Source organism: Rosa chinensis, chromosome 4 (assembly GCF_002994745.2).
Source record: "Rosa chinensis cultivar Old Blush chromosome 4, RchiOBHm-V2, whole genome shotgun sequence".
In the NCBI taxonomy this organism is placed as follows: Eukaryota; Viridiplantae; Streptophyta; class Magnoliopsida; order Rosales; family Rosaceae; genus Rosa; species Rosa chinensis.
This window is the reverse complement of record NC_037091.1, coordinates 7,865,211-7,884,921: the sequence shown is the minus strand read 5'-3', so window position 1 is coordinate 7,884,921 and position 19,711 is coordinate 7,865,211. Positions and strand designations below refer to the sequence as shown.

The following is a 19,711-nucleotide window of genomic DNA, read 5'->3' as shown; positions in this document are numbered from 1 at the left end:
CATTGTGGTTTAGGCTCACTTGTAAAGCACTTCTTGTATCCAATCAACCTAGACACCCTGTGCTACTAAGGTGCGCCACACGAAAGAGAAAGGTGGATGACTAATGTTAAAGACAAAGTCCTTCACCTATTCCGTTATGGTAAAAAACTCATAATAAAACTCTTACTCTCATAAACCATTAATAACACTTTTGACGAAAATTATGTACAAGTATCTCTTTTCTTTTCTTTTATTTACAATTATTTTCAACACTTAGGTACTGGAACAGGGAGTTTCGATGTGCAATGGGACTGAAACAACTACCCTTTTCAAGACTATGTTTAATCCAATATACCTTAGTGTATCACAACATTTTCTTTTGTTATAAATATCATTGATATCAAATTAAATTCCAAGCGGTAAATCAAGTAGACGTGCGGCCCAAGTATAGTCGTCTAGACACAAAGTCCCTTTCACATCCTTTGGGCAACCTTACTGAAATGGCCAGGTAGGGAGGACGACCACAAGAGGCTGAATCCGTTTTGGCATGAGCTACTCTCACATTGTGGTTTAGGCCCATTTGTAAGCACTTATGGATTCAAAACTCGTTATGAACGTTGTCCCCTTCCTAGACACCATCCCACATAGGCTATACTTACTTAGATGAAAGAGGTCCTAAGTGTGAAGACAGTTCAATGAACGTTAATAAATGTCGCCCTCAACCTTAAGGGACCTGAACTAGGTACCAATAAGGGGTTTAGGCCAATATTAATAAACATGACTTCACCTATTCCTCTCAAATTACAACTTACAATTAAAATTCGTGTTCAACAATAAAAATAACAACCTAAGTAATTAATTAACTAATTTTCCGAAAAGTTTATGAACAAATAACAAATATTTACGAAAACAATATATATCCAACAATTATTCACACTTCAACAAGTGATTTTTCAATCCCCAGCAACGGCGCCAAAATTTGATACGCTCAAAGCAAGCATATAATTTAACCCTGAAAATGTCATCGTTCGTATATAGTAAATATGGATCGTTCTATTCCGGGGATTGAGGGTACACCTGTCATTATAAAACAATTAAATAATTAAAATAAAAACAAAGTATAATATTTACAAGAATATACAATAAAGTATATACACATTTACGAAATAAAACGGGATTTAGGATTTTAGGTTTTCGAACATTAAAAGAAAGAAATAAAATTAAGTAAAAACAAAAACACAAATACAAGAATGAAACATAAGAAACAAAGATCAAAACCAATTCCATAATCAAATTCGAATCAACCCTACAATTGTTCTTCCAAGTCATGATAAAGAAGTTGATCATGTGAAACATTTGAAGCAAACGATTTCCCATATTTTACTTTTCTGTACTAATTAATCTAAGTGAAAACACATAGATCAATCCTATCAAACATGCAATCAAAGTCTAGAAAGCTAGCAAATCAAGACATGTTTAACGCAATAAACAAGAAAAAGGTTATCAACTCAAGTGCACAACTTATAAAAGATATCAATCAAGCAAATTTAATTGAACAATCTCACAAAAGCAACTTAGAATCACAATCATAGGAATCGAAAATATCATTCAATCATAAGAATTCGATTTCAAACTTTGCTCAAACATTGTTGTTAACTAGGACAAATTCATAAGAATCAAACAAGGGAAATCAATTACGATTACAAGAAAGAAGGTTGAATTACACCGTGAATGGAGATGGTGATGAAGAACTTGAACGATAAACTATTGAATCTTGAAAGAAAGCTTCAAAACTCACAGCTTCAAGGTGGATTAGGGGGATGTGCTCACGACTTCTTCTTCCTTCTTCCTCCCTTGAATGAAATCGCAGAAGATGAACTAGAGAATGGAGAGAGCTTTCGCGTATGAAGTAATTTTCTGAATTGTAAGGTGTGTAAAACGTCTAGGGTGAGGGAGTATATATAGGGAACAGAAAAAGTGCTCTCCAAGCTTCTTGATTCTTCTATTATTTTCCAAAGAATTATAAGAAAATGCCACGTAACTCCAACCAATCAAAAAGTGCCATGTAAGCCCTATTGTGTTGTCCAACTAATCAAAACTCTCCAAAATATGTCTAAATCCCTTAAATATATATTATTGCCGAAATATTTAGAGATTTATTTTCTTCACCAATTTCGGCAACAATATCTTTAGAGAAAATAGGGGATGAATCTAGACTTGTTTTGAACCTTTTCTTGTTGCACACACTTCTTCTTTCCTTAAAACCCTCCCTTGAATATCTCCATCGAAATCTCTTTATTCTCTTCTTGATTTTCACGCCAACTCTCTCTCTTTTTCACGGCAAAACATCTACTCTCTCCCAAAAATATCTCTTGACATCACAAAACCCTAATTTTCATGGGCTTTTATCCATTTTGCCGAAAATCCAATTTAATCCATAGAGTTTTTGGGCCATGTTGCGTCATCTTTAAGCCTTGATGCCTCCAACGTCATTTCCTTCATTATTTTGATCAAATATCTTGGTTATCTCCGAAATCTTGCTTGGTACACTTTCCTCTTTGAACCGGGTTTCCTGGTTGGAACAAGAAAGCTATTTCTTCATTTCTGCTCATTTGTGTAGCCCTTTGTGTCTCATCTTTACACCTCTCAACATTGGCTAGCTCCTCTTTCCTTTCGTGAGTTCATTTCCACTTGTTTGCTCCAAGGACCTAACACTACAAAAAAGAATTCGATTGGCCACGGCGCAAGGCCGTCGCCAAAAGCCAAATTGCCGTCTCAAAAGACCAACGACGAGGGCTAGGCGACGGCAAAATTGCCGAAGTCGTTGGTGGCGTCGCCATTGCTATTTGCGACGGTAATTACACCATCGCATGAATTTTGGCCACGGTATTTAAGCCGTCGCATGATTTTTGGCAACGGCATAATGGTGACGCTATCAGCAATTTTGCCGTTGCCAAAAGTCATTGGCGACAACAACATTGCCGTGGCAAAAGTGCATTTATTGATTAAAAAAAAAAAACCTAGAATGCAATTTTGTATACCAGATTTTCTTTTTTGAGCAAAAGAAGCCATATAAATTATAAATTTCATGTTTTTTTCACATTATTTCTCACCAATCTTGAAAAATACAAAAACATTCAAAAATTGAAATACATATTGCTGAGTTGCTGACGCCCAGTTGGCTAAGTATCATGACCTACATACTCTGAGCTATTGAGGTGATTGAAAAGCTTCTTTGCCTTGATGAGCCATATTCAATTGCTAATTGATAAACCTTAGACGTTGTAGCAACCGATACTTGATAGGACTCATTGTTTTAACAAATCCCCTTGATTAATGCATCTTGTCCCAGAACTATCCCTTGGCAACCATTGTTTTGACAACTTCCGCAGCAACAGTTACTGCCAGAGCTAGAAATGAACTGACTTGTGTGAATAGCTTGCAATTTTATGTAAATTATGTTAAGCTATAGAACATTGTACCACTAAGCAATAATCAAAATTCAAGCTAGATGATTGAATGTTCTCTCATGTATAGAAGAGGAAACTATGCGTGCAAACATTAAGGCAAAAATCTTTGATCTAGGCATGTCCTTGTAAGGTGCACCCCCTTATTTATAATTATAGTGTTGGCAATAAATGACTTTGAAGTTGCTTTGTGACAACTACAATCTTTCAGTTTCTTGATGAGAATTATATGGGATTTATAAAACCTGAGAAGTGTCATCATTTGGATTAGTATTTAACACCCATAGAAGAGATAAAGAAAGAGAAGAAGAGATAAATTACCTGCATCCTAGCCTCATCCTGTTTCCCAAGACCTCTCCATATAGTTCAACCTAAAACATGATACCATTAGAAAGAAAGGGGGTAAAGGTAAAAGCAAGCAATATGTCGAGGAGACTAGGAGTAGTCCTTAAAATCATATTGCTCCCATGATACCACTACTGAAAAATCATATAGCAAATACATATAAATGCATCAATAGCATATCAATCAAAATCTGAATCAGAAGCATTCCCATATCTTATGCATTCAAGAGGGAAGAGAAAAGCAGTTACTGCTCACTCCAACTAATGTTATGATTTTACTTTATGAATAATATATTTTTACATGAATTGCTTCCAAACAAACATGTAGCAAATAACTGCATTATACAAATCATATACACCTAATTCAAGCCAAAGTGTAGATACCACTACTGCCCATGATTAAATTAAAAATCAATACTAAACATAATATGTAGAAAGAATAATTAAGTAAATAGCATAGCTGCACTATCCAAAACCATATTCTTTGATTATCTAGATAATAGGAAAGGTATGAAATATACCACAACAACAAATCCAAAGCCAAATGACCTATCACCAGTCGATGAAATCCCAGTAACACTACTGAAAGTATTTTCACTATAGTTTTCATTTGCTTGACTAGCTTTAGCTACACCTTTTTCCATGCTTTTGGCTGCAATCTCTAGCCTGTTTCAGAGAAGAGAGAGAGAGATCTCTGGCCTGTTCAGAGAAGAGAAGGAGAGGGAGAGGGAGAGGGAGAGAGAGAGAGAGAGATCTATATTACACACAGATGTGCCTACCTTTTATAAAGTATACAAGAGTTACTGATAGCCATACCCCTTTGTGGATTGAGCCAAAAAAAAAAGTTAGTAATTTTAGAAACCAAAACTACAAAGAAGTCAAATACTTAAAAACTCATGTTTGTACACTTTGACCAATTTTACTTTGTAGAACCAAGCAAATGGGCTGGAGATTCATCCGTAATCTCCACAACATTCATCCACGTCAACTGCTCTTACTGTCATGCAGACATTACAAATGAGAAACTTATTACGTATAATGGCCCATCATATTTCCCAAGACTTCTCAAATATACACTTCAACTTAAATCTTAAGTATGATCACTAAGCTATGTATTAAGTTTTCTTTGCAATAGGCAGATGGTAGCACCATATACTAACTTTAGGTACGCAGATTTATTCATGATATGTATTTCAACTAATATAACAGTATAGAACAGTCCCACAATAATGGCAAAGAAGTAGTAAACCTCCAAAATTCTAGTGATCCCTTATCATTAAGCTTCAGTATAATCGTGTAATTTTCTGACCGGAAGTAAATATAAGTAGCAAAAAGTTATCTCAATTGGTTTCACCATTCAATCAATTATCCTCTTAAGTTAAACTGATCTAGTATTCAGTCCAGTAGGAAGCCTGTCTGGATTATCCAAGCGCTAATGATCATACCTACACAATTAATTAGCATTGAATTGAGAAAAGAAAACAGATATCACTTTCAGACATTGGTGGAATCATTGGTCCTTTCTGTTTCTTTATCAGTGTATTTTATAAGAGTGTTCTGTACGTGATTACTTATCCATGTTCATAGTTTACAGATTATCATTGCTCGGAAAGAACTAAACTTGAATGTAACCACACCATTCTAAGCGTAACCAAATCAAAACCTCTAGCATTGCTTCACAACAAAATTGGCAACAGAATTGAAACAATGAAGCAACATAACCATCCAATCAATTTAACAAGAAAACAACCAGAAAAATTCAAAACAATTTCAATTACATTATCAAATTCAAAGCTTCAAAGCAACAACGAGAGTACCTTAAAAAATCAGTCTAACTCCTCCTCCTCCAGTTATCCATGACCCAGTGCCCATTTCTATACAAAACATCCATGAATTGGAAAACTTACTCGCAGTTCTGAAGGCGTCTTTCTTTTCACTAGGCCAACCTTCATCGTTCTGCCACCAACCTTCACAGCAGCAGGCGTAAAGAATTAGGTCCAGCAACTTCGGCCATACCTTTGCCTCAAAACACTATCGACCGCAGATCTTTCCCTAGATATGATTTTGAGCATCGATTCAATATGTCCAGTGTTCTAAAAAAACGGCCGCCTAGGCGCTGGGCGGCGGGAGACCGAGGCGAGTATTAGCTAAACGGAGCTCTTAGGCAGAATGGATTTAGGTGGCCTGGACGTCCGTCTGGGCGGTTGGGCGGTCTGGGCGGTCTGGGCGTTCGTCTGGGCGGCTGGGCGGGTTTCAATTTGTTTTTCTTTCTTTTTTCACCACACCGAAACCCCAAATCGATCAGACAAGTAGAAACATGTGAAGGGCTAGCTAGGTTCGGCTAGCTATATATTCAGATCAGATCCATGCCAAGTAAAAGCCAATTCGATCCCCACAACTCTTATTCGTTCTCCTCACCAAGCCACCGCATCTCTGCACCACCCTTCCACCGCAGCTCCACGCGCCTCTGCTCCACCACTTTATCTCAGCCTCAGACTCCCTTTGCTCCCCTCGAGCCACCGTAGCTTCCCCCCAAGCCACCCCCAACTTCCACTTAAATCAAGATCTTGAAATCTGAGAATTGAAACCTTGTTTTTGTGAAGTTATTCATGAGGTGATTGAACAATGAAGAGAAATATGAGAGACTGGAGAGTGGTGGCAATTGGTTTTGCGCAACAGAGGAAGAAAAGAACATAATGAACATGGCTGTTTGTCAAGAGAGAGAGAGAGAGATAGAAGGGTGGCTACGGTTTGTCGAGAGAGAGAGAGAGGATAGATGGGCAAGTGGCTGCAGCAGCATAACTAATTGATTATGTTTGAACTTTGAACATGTTAGGTGGTGTGGAAGGCTTCATGTTTCCTATACTAATTATATAAATATTCAATGGAGAATGGAGAATGGTCATGCTTGTGGGGCACTTGGAATAAAATACAATTCTATAGAATATGTTATTATTTATAAGTTATAAATTATAATAAGTATTCATATTAGGCTATATATACTTGATATATACTCTTATATATATATATATATATGATATAAAAATAAATAAAAAATTTTAAAAATACAACGCCTAGGCGCCTGGGCGCTCCTCCCTAACCCACCGCCCGACTAGCGCCTAGCATTTTTTCGAACCTTGAATATATTAGAGAAAGGAACAAAAAAATGAATCTACGCAGTCCAACATCCCGATTCAATCACCATTGATTACAAGAACCCTAATTTGTCATCTGAGAATAAATTACCAAAAAAATTGCATCAGAATCTGGCAATTTGTATAATTTGAGCATCGATAGAAGAATGTCTAACCTCATCGAAGAAGAGAGTTCCAGAGAAGAGGCATCAAAAATCAAAATCTGCCAAAATCTGAGTGTGAAGTCACGTCGAGGGAGATGAATTGCTGTGGTTTCAGTCGATTTGCCCCAAGATGAAAATTTAAGGCAAAAACGGAGGAGAGAACGACTTACTAGAGAGAGAGAGAGATGCAGAAGTGAAGCTAATGGAGAGAAGTCAATGTTTGGATGCACAAGAGGAAGAGATGACGTCGCTTAGCAATAAAAGAAGAAAGAATCATGCGACGGAAGATGGTTGCAGTCGCAAACCCAAGTGAATTTAGCAACGACATCTTATTGCTGACGCAAACTTATTATGCTTTTGCGACTACACGTTTTGCCAAAGCAAATATATGAGCTTTGGCGACAGCAATTGAGTGCCGACATTAACCATGTGTAGTAAATTGAATTCTTTTTTGTAGTGTAAAAATAGAAACTCTTACTAAAAATAGAAACTTTCCTAAAACGAAAATAGAAACTTTCCAAAAATGAAAAATAGAAACTTTCTAAAAGTAAGAAATGGAAACTTGCTAAAAACAGGAAAAAGAAATTTTCCTAAACTAAAGGGATTCATTTAAGGAAATAACTAAGTAAATATAAGAAAATAACCGTTAAAACGTCGCATTAAAATGCTCCTATCAATAAGAGAGAGTCGCTTCACCGATTTCTATGAACTTTGTATTTCCTTATCCTTCATTTCTATTAGTCACTTGCCCTTATCCCCATTACAGCCAAATAAAAAACCTCTTGATCTTGAATGTTGTAAGTTACCTAGCAGAAATGAGACCGAAGAGCAAGCATATGGCAGCGCATGTTGTGAAATTGCTTTTGAGTGATACACATATAGCCTTAAGCAGTAATATGTAGTGAACCTATGTGAGTTTGGTAGGTTATATCAGGTCTTCTATATGCCTATTTGATTATGGTGGATTGATTTGACACATGATCAACACATGCATATACTTGAGCATTTCTCACATGTGCATCTTAATTGCCTCATAAATTCATAAATCCTATATTGTGCTTTGCTAACCTCATGGACATATACATAATTAGTTCTCCGAGGGTTATGGTTAGAAATGCTAATACCGCATTTTCTTTAGTTGAGCACAGGTTTGGTTTTTTTTTTGTGTGGTTTTGTTTGGGTTTCGGTGCTATTTTTTTTTGGTTTTCGGTTTTGCTAGCCCACCCCTACTATGAAGAGTTAGATGGTCTAGAGACATGAGATATTAAACTATAGTTGTAGTTTGTGCAAGGCGCCTAATATCTCTATCTGCAAAATTAACCGCTATACATAATTTATGCAAGCTCTCAGTGTCTAAGATAAAGAAAAAAATAAAATAAGTTTTTCCAAAATGCATAACTTAGGAGAGTTTGCTAGTATAGGATGATGCAAAAAAAATACAAACTGATTTCACATTAGGGAGTCAATGCTTCACTGGTTTCAGACTTCAAAGTTGTATCACGAAGAATTTTCTTATTCCTTCTTTAATTAATAAACTAGCAGGGAGCTCACACTCACTAGGGATGGCAATGGGGAGGGTAGGGTAAGGGGATTGAATTTCCATCCCCATATCCGACTTTATTCCCCATCCCCTTACCCGCCCCAATCCCCGTAATAAGATACAGGGGATTCCCCGTCCCCGTCCCTATTGGGGATTAGGTCCCTGTACCCGCCCCAATCCCCGTTAATAATATTATTAATTTATTATATAAAAATTCATACAAATAATTATGGATTGTAAAATATGAAGTTAAAATCAAACATCAAAATAAAATAAATTTCTTATTTCAATCAAGGAAAATTGATATGTTGATAAAGATTTTTTATTAAAAGAATTTTCTTTTTTTTTTTAACATATTTATTAACAGAATTTAAATATTGACAAAAAGATGAAGTTTACATAAATATTTATTTATAAATAATATCAAAAATATATATAATAAATAATATATATATATATATATATTTCAGATAATTCTTATTGGGTGGGTATGGGGATGAGGATCAAAATACCATCCCTGCCCTGTACCTGATTTCATAATTTGAATATTGGGGATCCCCATCCCTGTTACCCGATTTTCCCCAAATTTCTCCCTGTTACGGTCAAATACCTGATGGGTACCCTACCCGATGGGGATTTTTGTCATCCCTACTCAGTGAGTTGGTGTGTGTGGGAGAAAATAAAATAAAAACTGAAAAATATGGTAGTTTTTTTAAACTGTCTTTTGTGTCCTTCTTGAACAAGTTAGTTCTAAAGGTTTTTTAATATAGGAACCGTAAACCACTGCAAGTGGTCTAGTGGTTCTTGCCTAATTGGGTGTGCTTCCTAACCTAGGTTTGAACCCCGAAGCTGACAAAGTGGTCAGGCATTGTGCTGCAATGCATAGTTGGAACATTTCACATGCGCCGAAAGGGTTTATCTTGGACATATATGAAGCCTTTAGGTTCCCCTTGACAAAATCAAAAAATAATAATATAGGAACCGTAAAAAAATAACCAAACAAACCCTTTTTTTTTAAATGTGGTTTAAATTATAACAAATCATAGCATAATGAGCAATAACTCAGAATTACAATATAATGTATTAAAGGGGAGTTTTTATATTGGAATCTCCAAAGTTACTCACTTGACCTCTGTGCTTTTTACACCTCTTATCAAATTTTCAAATACTAAATTTACTCACTAAACCTCACTAAAATTCCCCCAATAACCTCACTCATGTAATTTGCAAATAAATTATTATCTTTAAAATAAAAAATTTAGTCATTTCAATGATTTTATCACTTTATAAATCTTAACTAAATATACATTTCTTAATCAAACTTGAGTTGCAAAAATTAATGTCTAATCAATAAGAAAATGCCATGAACTATTATGTTTTTTTTTAAATTTTTTTCTCTATTTTAGCTGTGCAGAAAAAAAAATGAATAAATCATTTGTTTTTATTCTCAAAAAAAAAAATCATTCGTTTTTTAGTGTTTTTTTTTTCTGTATTTTTTGTACCACATGATTAATTATTTAAATATTTTATTTTTATTTTGCAAATATAATGGATTGACTTAGATTCAGGTCATAAATCATAAGAGGGTTTATTTTGTTTTCCCTCATCAATATGCGTTCAACATATATATCATACATTTTTATGTCACATGATCTTAATCATATTTTTAATTCTTATTAAATATATATGAATGCTTTAATGAGTATGTAGTGAAATTGGAAAATGAAAATAGATAAGGAAAATAATAAAGAATACAATCTAATATTATTAAATTGGAAAGTCTACATAAAATAAATATAATATTTTTTTGGGTATAATTATTGTCCTTAATAGTCATTTTATAGTAGGTTATATATGTCATTTAATAATTCATAATAGAGTGAGGTCAAGTGAGCAAATTTAGAGGTCTCAATAGAAACTCTCATTAAAGAGCTTATCAAAAGTGAGAGAATACAAAGTTTAACTAACGGACTAACGGCCCACAAAAGGAACACACAAAGTAGCAACAATTCGGGCCTAAAATTGGAACCCAAAGCTGTTCTAGCTCCAAAATCGATAACCACTACTTGAACTCTGTTCTTCACTGTTTCTCATATTCAGGCTTCATCTGTAATCCCCGCCGTGTTTGACATCACTATCGTACTCTTGAATAGAAGATGGCGTCCTTCAAATAGTTCTCTAGATAGATATCTTCAAATTCTTATTCTCTCAAGTCTCAAACCGCTAGCTCATGCAAGCCACCGCGCATATGACTTTCCCTTCCAAGGTACAGTTCTACCTTTCCCATATACCTCGGTGTGTTCCGGGCCTTTGCTTGGGTGCTTGCTTGACTTAAATGTGCAGCAGAGTCAACATCCAAACCCTAGACTTGTGCATTGTCTCCCTGCTCATTGGAACTGGCAACACCATTGAGATAATGGGATGGCGTGCTAACGTCCTCTAAATATATCTTTGCCTTGGCCAGGGGAAATATTTTGATAGCACATGCAGTCTCCCTTGTTTTCTATTAACAAGTGAATGAAGTCATATATATTAAGCTTTTAACCCGAAAAACACTAAACCACAACCCCCCCGGAAATTTTCTTCGGTCTCTAGATTTGGTGAGTCGGACCCTTCTTTTTAATAAGAAAAATTATTTGTGCCGTCTTTCTCAGATATTATTTTAATCTTCAAATATCAACAGAACTCAAATTGATAAAAAAGCATAAACTCTCTTGGTAGTTTAGAAAGTTTTAATCTTCAACAGATCTCGAATTAATAAAAAAACATAAAGTCGTTCAATATATAATACCAGTTTTCACCACACATGTTCTACATTGTCGGGCAAAACTTTTTATTAAGAAAATTACAATCCCTCATATGCAATGCACCATCAAACTAAAAACTGAAATAAAAGTGTGCCAGTGAGCTGTTTTCGGTAACTTGTTTAATTAAATTGTTTAATAACTATCATAATTATCTTTGATAATACAGTTATTTTCAGAGTCTTTTAATTTTTCAAGTTCATGTTTTGTCAAAACTTTCGGTTTTAGTTGACAATATATGTTCTTTTAAAGTCTAGAAACTACAGCAGAAAAGAGGACAAAATACAATAAAACTACCTGCTTTTATTTCAAGTCAAACTTGGAAAATGATTTTACCTACTTTTATTTGAAGTCAAACACTAACTTCTAGTGGTTTGGTTTAGTGGGTGTTAGATTAATGTTTAATTGATTGGCATTTCCTAAGCACAACAACCAAGAGTCATGTTTTCATGTAATAACTTTCTACTCTTGGATCCTTAGAAGAATGGAATGCTTCAAGCTTCAGGCACAACTCTCATCAATCAGGTATGTCTTGCATACATGTGCATGCTTGTCAAGGGGTTAGGACTGAACTTGTCTTTAAATCCTATTGTAGGATGAGAAAATATTTTCAATCCTAATGTACTGATATGTGAATTTTTAGTAGGTTTTATCCAAAGCATTCAAACTTTCTTAAATTGATTTATGGGCTTTTCCATTCAAACGTCTGATTTCAATCCATGGATAAAAACCTCTTTTGAAAAGCCTTTCCGTATCAGAAACCCTAGGAGACCCTAATTCATTCATATCTTATATATACGTGTTTTTTCATGTTGTTAGGGTGCAACACCAGAATAGAAAATATATCACTACTACGTTTATAAAGAGCTTTCTGATCTTTCATCTTCAGAAAGTATTAAGCCAAAATTGGTGTTGAGAATTCTTCATGAGATGTTCCTTGTTTAGCTCTTGAAGGACTATCAAATCCCAAAACTTTTTCTGTCAAAAAGTTTTCTGGTTTTATGTTTCATGTGTGTTGGTGGTTCATGCATGATTTGTGCCTTGAGGTGATTGACAACCGAGGTCAGAGTTGTGCCATCTCAAGATTGACAAAGGAAAACAAGTTTGCTGATCTGAAAGTAGCTAGCAAAGACGAGAAGACACCGCTGTCCACTAGATTGGTTCTAGTAGATGAGTTGTGTAAGATCTTTATGTACTTTCCTATTCATATAGTGGATTGTTTACCGGCATAGTGCCCGCAGTTGTTTACTTCTTTGGAGGGTTTTACTACGTCAACAGATCTTGTGTTATGTGTGATGAGTTTATTTTGAATGGTTTGGCTAATTGAGTAATGCATAACATCGTCAGACTTATTGAGATTGATCTGCAGTTTCGATTAGGATTCAAGTTATAATGCAATCCTATATTAGGATGCGAACAAACTTGCACTCCTAAGACTAATTCCTAAAGTTGTTGATATACTAATAAGTTCCGTTGTTGGGAAACAATATCCATTCTGTAATTACAGTGGGACTTCACTTTTTTCTCTGTTCATTTATCTTATCAAACCGACTAATTACATATATCGAAGTTTCTTTTTCGATAATTAATTTTTTGTTTTTCGTCTATTTAATTTTTATATAAGAGATTTTGGTTCTTTTGTTTCCCTATAATTTTCTTTCGAAACCAATAAAGTTTAGTAGGTTCTTTGCGTGGTCAGCCTCTGATCTCAGCCAAAAAAACACGTACGTATGAACAAGCAGCTATATAATGAGTCAAATTCCCTCTTACCAAATTATTGTGCGGTCCTCTTGTTAGTCATAATGAACCAATAAACCAAGAAGGATCTCCTGCATATTGTAATTAACAAATGACGAACTTGGTCAATCTTTACCGACCATTAAATCCCTATAACTTATATATACAACTTAAATTTCGACTACTCAGAACGAACATGCTGAAATTTGTCAACATTCGACTATATATGACTGTGTTCACATCTATTTAAATGCAATTAACAAACTGAGTCAACCTGTTTCCAATAAATTAAACCCAGATAGCTCTTTTCCTTTGGAGTTCATCCAAAATATATGTAGCTACTCAAAGTTTTCCAGAGCGCAGAAAGGTCCAGAACAAAGACGCTCCTTTTTTTTTTTTGTCAATTTTGCATGGATGGTTCAAAACACGTGTCGACGCGTGCACCCTATAATTTTTTACCTAATTTTGCCTTTGCATGTTTTCGGTATGAAATTGAATGCAAGAAAAAGTGAAAAATTAGCTAGGGAGTGCAGAGCCTCGTGCAGTCGCGTGATTGCAACCCCAAAACGTAAGCACCCACATGACTTAAAGGGTTACTTGTGACACCGGCCAACTATCTCTTGGTAGTCTTCGTCTTCTTATTTGGTGTAGGTAAATATCAAATGAAACAAAAATAAATATAAATCTGTAAGATATTTAAAATAGCTGAGCCCTCCAGTTAGGCTGGGTTCCAAACTCCTTTAAAAAAAATAAATAAATAAATATGAGATATGTCGGGTTAAGAACTCAAAATTAACTCTGATAAGAGATCAAAAATGAAGATGAGATATGCCGGTTAGGAACTCAAAGTTAACCATAATAAAAAGCTCAGCATGCAGCTATTTAATTGAACTATGCATGAGGACATGAGGTCTGGTTAAATCAATTCATATTTCAACTAGTAATCAAGTCAATTTCATAAGAGATTGGCGTGGTATAGAAATAATTTTTGCATTGGAATCCATTCATATATCTAGTATATAGAAATTCTAATACCAAACGCCAACAAAAAGCGTTGTTTTTTAAATAGAAGCAAAGTTTTTTTTTTTTTTTTTTGAGAATAATTGAAGCGAAGTTTAATACAATGAGAAAGTGGAAAATGCTGAAAAGTCCATACGTACATTATACAATCTTCGGATAAATTTCCCAGTTTATTGGGGCTTGAGTCAGTTGAGTGCTTGAAGCTCGAGGCTTGACGCTTGAGGCATTGTTAATGAAGAGTGGGTATGGCTAACTGGTTAAGGGTAATATATGAAGTTATGAACTGTATGCCAGTTAAACGACATATTAACATCTATATTATAAATAAGTAATTATATGAAGCTTTTTTTTTTGGTGGAAACGATACGAGTCAACAGACAAGGAGGTACACTTATCGCTGAAAACATTAAGGATTTTTCACATCTCTCCTGACTAACGTCTGTATCAAGATATATCTGCTTTGTTCAACAGGCAACAGCTGTTTCCATCTTCCCAGTTCCATGTGCTTCTTCACATCAATTATTTCAGTTCCATTTTTAATTCGTATTGTCCCAAACATTTAATATTTTGGTGAATTACAATGTAGGCAGATGTAGAATCAATAGTATTTATCTGTTTTTGCTGTTTATACATTTTAGGTACGCTATCGTTGTTCTACTGTTCAGATTTGCAGCAACCAAATTAATTTGTATAGTCATATCCATTGCTGATTAACCCAAGGAATCGAACACGCATGTGTACATGGTCTAAACCGAATTACTTGGAGACCAAGAAGACCATGTTGTTAGTTTGAAGTAGATTTAGATAAGTGAAGAAACAATAACGTTAATTAGAATGGCGCATGTCAGCCACTAGAATATGACATGACACTAGCTCTCTAGCTAGTGAGCTAGTATGCGAAATTACTCAAATACCAACTTTATCTTCATTGTGGTCGTGGAAAATATGTTGGTGTTGATTTCTCGCGCAACAACAGTCCACTACTGGTTGAAGCAGTCCCTTCATCTTTGAAAAAGAAATAGGTGCCTAAAAAAATGTAGTCATCTATAGGTCGTTGATATCGCCAAATCATCTATTATCTGTATACATTTTTTGTTTATTCAAACATGTGAATAATTGGTCTTCCATATCGAATTTGATCAAGACTTCTCACTTTACAAAAAAGAAAAAAGAAAAAAGAAAAAAAACATATGTCATAGATTAAATAGTTGATGAAAATCATGAAATACTATATGTGAATTATGAATATACATTAACACATGCATGAGATCGTTTGGTATAATGTTTGAAAACATTTCTCTACATTTGAGACAAATAAGCATGTACCAATCAATAATTTAGCTTATATCATCATTCTTTTCTAGCACAAACCTCCTTTTTATTTTATTTTTTCCATTTTGACGTATTGCTGACAAAGCGACCTTAAATTCAAACCGACTTCTTCCCTAGCTTGGCTAAAACTCTAGGTTAATCTCAGCATTTAATTTCCCAACAAAATAATAAGATATACACCCTCCCATGATGTCGAGGTCAGTGCCCTCCTGTATTCTTTGCGTCTAGTAAAGGGTAATAATAAAAACACTACTGTCAGTGCCTCCTCGTCCTACATTAATTTCCAATCACATCAACGTATTCTGCAAGTTAGTGCAAAACCTTCTGCAAATTGATAACCAATGAAACACTAGGTCCATACTCAACAATAAGTGAGCTAATTAGCTCGATCGATCATATCCTTGATTAAACAAAGAGAGGCTTTACAGATTTCAGCTTTTAGCCATTGGCTTTTGGCTTTTAGATTTATAAAAGACGTATTAGGTGATCGATCGGTGATCCTGATGTGAACAAAAAGATGGTATCGTGTGGAAAATCTGTAAAAAAAAGTTGCCCAACCTTTGACTAAGAAGAATCACTTTTTTTTGAGAAAAAAAAGGAGCTAAAGCCAGTGACTGTTTGTTTTAGTTTTTTCTTCCCTCAAGCGACCCCAGTGTAAGCTTCGTCAACACTGCAAGTATGGGGGAGAGTGTCGGTTCTGGTTTTATTGTGTTTTTCTTCTTGGAATATTATACTAAACTGTTCATAGATTTGACTCCTCTATATGGGAAAAATGGCTTTTTCTATTTGGGACCCGACTGGATTGGATTGGATTGGAGTGGATTTTATCCCTAAACGTGTAGACTAATACTATGCTAGTTTTGGTTCAATCTTTTCAAACTAGTATAGCGGGTGGAGCATGTTATCCTCTGTCGATGCAAACGGCTAGGGCCTGTGGAGTCAAGAATATCAATGGTGGGTTGCATGTGGGTGTTGGACTTTTTGCTTTTATGTTTGATCATCATTGACTGAATGAGTACGAGTTTTAGAAGAATGTGGAAAATGTTGAAAGTCAAGGCTTTTTTCCTTTATTTTTCTTTTCTCGTTCAAAACCATACAACTAGTAGGACTGTAGGAGCATGATCTTCTCATTTATTAAATTGTTTGATACATAAACGCATTTTTGAACTAATGTGCTTATCTTAAATTATTGATAAAGTTTAAGAGTTTGAGGTGATATAAATAGTCTGTCTTTCATAACATTTTAGAGTTGTTGTCATCGGGTGCTTCACGTTTTATATATACAACCAATCACTTTAATGTCATGCTCAGTTACATTCTAAAGATGCAGTCTTTATATTCGTTACCCTTGCATGCAATAAATTAATAAAAAAAATGAAGCTAAAATCGAGATAGGATTATTACAACTTTCATGCCCAAATAGCATATTATACTTCTAGAAATCTAATAATGAACTAGCAATGTAACAAACCATAATTAGTGAATCATAGTTGAGATAATTTAATTTCTTGTTAAACATTATCACACCTATTGAGTTATGGTGGAGAGCCGCCCATTCTATACCAACCTTTATCACTTTTATAGTAATCCCATACCGCCATACGTGTCTGTAACATTTTAATAACAGACCTTACAACTATCGAGATCCACTTGAGCAATTTTCTAGCCAAAAAATCTCTCTCGTAGCAAGGAAGCCAAAGCCTACAAGAGAAAGAAATCTACCAACTGCACGTAATTCTCTGAGCCACATTAAGACTCCTCCTCTCAGAGTCAGAGACTCTCCTCCCCTAGTCCTTCCCCAAATCCTATAGAAAGACCTGAAGAGGGAAGCATTACATTTTCATTCAATTAATTTCGTGTCACTTTCATTCATTATCGATTCCTTTCCCATTTCCCACTTGGGTCTTCTTTCTCTCTCTCTCTTTCTCATACATTAATTCCCAGATTGGATTTCAACTCATAGTCCAAACTGGGTTTTCTCTCTGGCTGTAGTACAGAACTACAGATCTTTGCCAATGCCTTTGAGTTTCATGCGTTTCTGGGTCTTTCTTGTATAAGTTTTAAGATCTAACAAAACCCCATTTGGTTTTTAATTCCATGGATCTTGTAAGAAAAGGCTACTTGATTCATGTCTCTTCATCAGAAGCACAAGCACTTGTTCCAATTACAAGTCCAGGAAGCTCAATCTTTGGGACTCCTATTCATCATTCAGACACTAGCTTCCCCATTATAGCAATTGCCATAATAGGAATTATAGCCACGGCTTTCTTGCTAGTGAGCTACTACATCTTTGTCATCAAGTGCTGCCTCAACTGGCACCGTGTGGATCTCCTCAGGCGATTTTCACTGTCACGAAACCGGCGCGACGAAGACCAGCTAATGGTGTACTCGCCGGGTTTGGAGACCCGAGGGCTCGATGAAGCTGTGATTAGATCAATCCCATTGTTGCAGTTCAAGAAAGAAGGGAAGAACAGAGGTGGGTTTGAACAAGGAAGCTTGTTTTGTGAGTGTGCTGTTTGCTTGAATGAGTTTCAAGAAGATGAGAAGCTGAGGATCATACCCAACTGCAGCCATGTTTTCCACATTGACTGCATTGACGTTTGGCTTCAAAACAACGCGAATTGCCCGCTTTGTAGAACAAGCATTTCATCCAACACAACCCGGTTCCAATTCGATCAAATCGTGGCTCCGAGCTCTTCACCTCAAAATCCAACCCCTGGGAGTCTCGATGGAGGCGACGACGACTTCGTGGTGATCGAATTGAGCAACGAAAACAATCCGGCGGATCAAGCGTTGATGCTTGGAGTGCAAGAAAAATTGAACTCAGGGGAGTTGTCTGTGAGGTCCATTAGTCCTTCCCCAAGGAAATTGGAACAAATTAGAACATTTGTGCCCAAAAAGGCAAGAAAGTTTCACAACAAGGTTACTAGTATGGGTGATGAGTGCATTGACATTAGGGGCAAAGATGAGCAATTCTCCATCCAACCCATAAGGAGGTCTTTCTCTATGGACTCATCTAATGATAGACAGCTCTATTTGGCAGTTCAAGAAGCTGTGCAGCAGCAAAGCCAAGTCAGTGAGGTCAGTCCAATTGAAGGTTGCAGTAGCAGTACTAGTTCTAGAGTCAGAAGGTCTTTCTTTTCTTTTGGGCATGGTAGGGGATCTAGAAGTAACAATGCAATTCTGCCTGTTTATCTGGAGCCATAATTTTTTTTTTCCTTGGAATTTTCCAAGTTTTAGTACTTTTGTCAAATAGGCAATTCTAGATTTATTATTAAGAGATTACAGAATTTGTTACATAAGCCATATATTCTATTGAAATTTAAAAGCTACAATCTTTGTTGTCCCAAAAAAAAAAAAGGTACAATCTTTTTGGGTCCATATATTTGGGATTTGGGGTCTGGTTCTTGAAATAGCTGCAAGCCATTATTATGAGGCTGTGAGCATCATTGCCAGAAGGCCCAAAACCACAACTTTTTCATTTTCTGTTTGTTTTTTAAAAGAAGCAAGAAACTGTTCCCACCTATTTTGAATTGAAAAATTGGAAATCTTGTTGGTTGACAGAGAAAGACAGAGTAACCTCAAGAATCAAATTTTCAAAAGGGTAGAAGGAAAGGGATTAATTTTAGAATGATAGGGCCCTTATGTGAACCAACTAGCTGACCTAGCTTCGGAGAATCCAAAGATTAGAAAAGCGTGTAAAATGGGGAAGGTCCCTTTCTATTGATTGATTTGGGCAGATATGGGTCCTCTTCAATTGAAAAAATCATATAAGCAAGTACTTGTTGGTGTGTGATTATCAATAATGCTAATGCTGGTAGAGGGGAGGTATAGTTTGTTCTTACATATGGTTGTTGAGGTTCTTATTTAGTGATGCACTCTATTCTCCAGACTGGATGATGAACCTCCTTACCTACAATGAAATGATTATATCTCAATCATACAGCAAACGGATATTGAGATTATTAAATTAGGTTCTTTCTATATCAAAGTACAAATTTTGAATGGAGAAAGTCTTGATGATAACAATTAAGGCGTGTACAACCTACTTCCACAATATATCATTACATTAGCAACATTTGACGAGTAATTAAATCTAAAATATGTAAAATTCGGTCGAGAACAACCTAATATGATGAGAATTTTCTTCTCGCTTAGTTTCAGTCGCCGCCAGGCCTCATTTCGTGTTC

The 19,711-nt window shown here is 35.6% G+C and overlaps 1 protein-coding gene and 1 long non-coding RNA gene across 3 annotated transcripts; one reads left to right on the top strand and one right to left on the bottom strand.

The window, feature by feature from the left end:
• Positions 1-3,093: 3,093 nt before the first annotated feature.
• LOC112201161 lies at positions 3,094-6,566 on the bottom strand. 2 transcript variants are annotated; one of them, XR_005810310.1, is made up of 4 exons: positions 4,570-6,566; positions 4,312-4,456; positions 3,768-3,817; positions 3,094-3,389 (listed from the first exon to the last, which is right to left on the bottom strand). It is a non-coding gene; the product is annotated as an uncharacterized LOC112201161 (long non-coding RNA). The 2 variants fall into 2 exon arrangements; XR_002936618.2 differs by having other exon boundaries at positions 3,094-3,380.
• Positions 6,567-17,149: 10,583 nt separating this feature from the next.
• Positions 17,150-18,853, top strand: LOC112198224 (RING-H2 finger protein ATL16). The gene has a single exon (XM_024339308.2). It carries the CDS (start codon positions 17,619-17,621, stop codon positions 18,726-18,728), a length of 1,110 nt encoding a protein of 369 aa, XP_024195076.1. The 5' UTR covers positions 17,150-17,618; the 3' UTR covers positions 18,729-18,853.
• Positions 18,854-19,711: the final 858 nt, after the last annotated feature.